This window comes from Cupressus sempervirens, chromosome 7 (genome assembly GCF_028749045.1).
Source record: "Cupressus sempervirens isolate cs-2001-9-10 chromosome 7, ASM2874904v1, whole genome shotgun sequence".
NCBI lineage: Eukaryota > Viridiplantae > Streptophyta > Pinopsida > Cupressales > Cupressaceae > Cupressus > Cupressus sempervirens.
Window position 1 is genome coordinate 42,107,718 of NC_143124.1, and position 3,661 is coordinate 42,111,378.

The window sequence follows — 3,661 nt, forward strand, 5'->3', positions numbered from 1 at the left end:
GGCTCAAATCTACATGACATTGTTTTGGGCATTCATTTTGTAATTGGAAGCTTAAAAGATGAGGAATAAAAATTGAACATGAAGCTTAATCTGAATATATCACTTCTCAACTGAGCCCTAGGAAATTTTAGGTGACGAGCAAAGAGTCACCAGAACAACTAAACTAGAAGCACCAAAAGCATCCAATCACAATGAACAATATATAGTTAGGTCACAACACTACCTTTATTTCTTCCTTCCAAATTCTTATTGACATTCTAGCTATCAAGTTCAAAAGAATATTCAAATTGATATCACATCTTGTCAACTATCTACTACTAAATATCATACATATACATCCCCATTCAATCTTAGACTCCCTTCATTAACCATATCATACAAGATGTCGAAAAAGAATCTACTTAATTAAAGACCCTAAAGAAATCTACCAAAATATATTATACAATATTCTGTGTCTATAAATCTAAACTTTTATATACTTAAATAAACTATGTTAAAGTTCCTTCATATTTCCCTTCAATCTTGCAAAAACAGCTCATGTATTTGCAAGTGTACTTTACATTCTCTTAGGATCCGTTTGGTTCTTGGAAGATGACAGAAATTAGCTTTTTCAAAATTCGGATTTGAAAATTTTTGCATTTGTTTTAAAATTGACAAAATGGAATTAGCATACAACACTTCCAATGTTGCCTCAAAACCGGGTTTTCCAACTTGCTACTAGCCCATGACCGCAACTTGGAAAACATATTTCTATCAACAGTGTTGTTTGACTGGCACATACAAACCTGTGCAGACGAAGTCATAAACATTTTCACTTTCTGCCATTAAAAGGCACGTGGGGTGAGTTCGTACACTTTGAGGCCCCAGACACATAATTTCTTGATACAAGCCTCCAAACCTCTGAAACGCATTTTCAACGCGGGATTCAAAGGAATCGTTGGAGCAGAAAAGGTCTTTAACGTAAATAAAACGAAATATCCACTGGCGGGCTAAATATCTCTGGACAATTTCGAAGAAGTCGACACGATCATTCGAACCTTTGGCTGGGAAGTTGAGTATTTGGTTTCACAAAAAACCATTGTCATTGCGCCCTATATAAACACAGTCCCTCGCGAAGAAGAAACCAAGAAAAATAGAAAACAACTAAGATTTTCATTGCAGAATCCTTGTGTCTTAGAGTTCAGTTCATTTGAGTAAGAAAGCTAATAATGAAGGAGGGAGTAACAGTTGTAAGCCACTGCCACATGCTAAAGGCCGAGAACCGGCAAGATGGATACATTTGTGATGGGTGCAAAGAGAGAGGCACAGAATGGCGATACACGTGTCGTGCCTGCAATTACGACATGCACAATTTCTGCGCCACGGCTTCTCCTTCCCTTCCCCACCCTTTAAGCGATGCAAAGATGGAATTGCTCTCAACCCGCGTTGTCAAAGACAGTCTGTGGTGTTCCGCCTGTGAGAGATCTGTATCGGGGTTGAGGTATTCATGCAGTGCGAGTGGCGATGTTCTGCATCCATGCTGTGCCCATCTTCCAAAAACACCGACAGTCGAATCCCATACCTTACATCTCTCCAAGAACTTATCGACAGATCCGTGTTCTCGGTGCGGTCAACGAAATCGGGGATGGGCTTACGTGTCAACGGATTACAGTATCCACGTTCATTGTCTCAAAGAGGCCTTGGAGACGCCAGAGACCCCTGAAGCCAATTGCTCAAGCAATCGCTTCCAATTAACAGCTGCACCCAGCGTGATTATATATGAACAACACGCACAAAAGGAATGTGCCACTTCGGGAACTGTTCAATTGTACCAACCGAACAGATTGAATCGTGTGTTTAAAAGGTTTTGTAAGAAGACCAAGATGTTTCTCAAACTCATGCAGGCAGTGCTTTTTGGAGATCCGTCCTCTGTAGTGCAAGTGTGTGTGAGCTTTTTGGCGGATCAGTAGTGGCTTCTGCACAATGTGCTTACGGTTTTGCTAGAGTTGTTTGGTGGAGGAGCATCTCTAGCTTATTGGCAATCCTTCACCAACCAAAAGAATTGTTTTTTCCCTTTTATGCCCTCTTTATTTTGTGGGTTCTGGTATAAGTGTAATTTTATTTTGGTTCAAAAAGATTTAATAATTCACCGAGATTTTAATGTATGTGGCTATCTTTCTTACAAATTACACTATTGACTAAATTTCAAAAAAATTAAAATACAATGATTTTTTTAAAAATTTTCAGCACTTGATCTTCATGATTTGTATATTTTGTGATCGAAAGCAACAAGTTTTTTGAGAATATTTTGTATATTTTTGTTAATTTGAAAAAGAATTATGTTTGACCTTTTTTTGTCTTTGGTGTGTTTTGTCTGGAGATTAGCCAACGACAATTTTAATAGTACAATAAGAAATTAGACTCATGATTTTAATGTATGATAATTCTTATTTTGTGGTAGATGAAGCAATTTTACTCTATGATATTCCTATAGGGTTCTCATGGATATAATTGTCATTAATATGTTTGTAACCCTAAACAATTTTGAATAATCTTTAATTGTTCTATCTTAATCTAAAGAAATTCCAATCTATGACATTCTAATTGTAAGTTATGAAATCACTAGATTAAAACAATCAATGGAGAAGACAAAATATAATGACTCAACTATTTATCGTGGTTGAACAAAACTTTGCCTGTGCGCACACTCGAAGCAGGGAATAATTATATTAATAAAATATCTAATGCGATACAATAAATGACTACACAAGTCATTTATAGAAATCTCATCGAATAGGAAGAGACAAGAGGGAGAAGGACTAGTCACGACCATTGGGCTTCATATCCCAACAATCTCCCCAGTGAAGTCCGACTAGAAAAACCATGCATCATAGCATTCCCTGCTTCCTATACCACATCATAGAAAATAACAAGGCCTAGAGAAGACCTCAACGTTGTTCCAACACACTACGAATGAGTCTTCTCCAAGTTACATCTGAATTATAAATATATTCTCTATAATGTAGCCTGTAGTTCACATAATTTGCATCATTCCAATTCCATTCCTTTCTGAGAAGCAAGCAAAAATTATAAAGGTTGTTGGGACTCATCCATCAATAGAATTAGCAAACACATTAATTAAAGAAATCGAACTCCCCAAATCATGAACATAGGTGTTGATTAATTGCCCCCTCTTGCGACTTCCTCTTGAGCCACCCAAGTCCATGGGTATTAAACCATTGTAAGAATTTGTGTTAGAGGAAAATTTCCCCAAGACCAAGGAACTCAAAACACAAGCACAAAATAGACCAGAGCATGATCAAAATAACTGTATAGTATTCAACTCTATGTACAAGTACACTAGGAGTACCTCAATATAAAGGCCTCTGAGATGCATCTAGAATGCCTTGGAATCAGCACCATGATAAGTCCAACAAAAGGCACATGTCCACTAGAAATGGGTTATCCTCCATTATGCATGGAAGTATGTGCGATGATGTGAGGATAAGCCTACAAAGGTGAGAACACGCACATCAGTTTTGTAGACAGCATGTGCTAAATTAGGAGTGCGAAAAACTGTGTTGTCTACATGACAACTCAAGGAATGATGCAAACTCCTATGGTGTAGACACCATGTGCATAATTAGAGTGGTGTACTTCTATGTTGTCTACATGACAACTG

The 3,661-nt window shown here is 37.4% G+C and overlaps 1 protein-coding gene across 1 annotated transcript; it reads left to right on the top strand.

The window, feature by feature from the left end:
* Positions 1–1,132: 1,132 nt before the first annotated feature.
* LOC149545357 (protein VACUOLELESS GAMETOPHYTES-like) lies at positions 1,133–2,144 on the top strand. Its single transcript, XM_089793968.1, has one exon. The coding sequence runs from the start codon at positions 1,209–1,211 to the stop codon at positions 1,947–1,949; it is 741 nt and encodes a 246-aa protein (XP_089650094.1). The 5' UTR covers positions 1,133–1,208; the 3' UTR covers positions 1,950–2,144.
* The last annotated feature ends 1,517 nt before the right edge of the window (positions 2,145–3,661 follow it).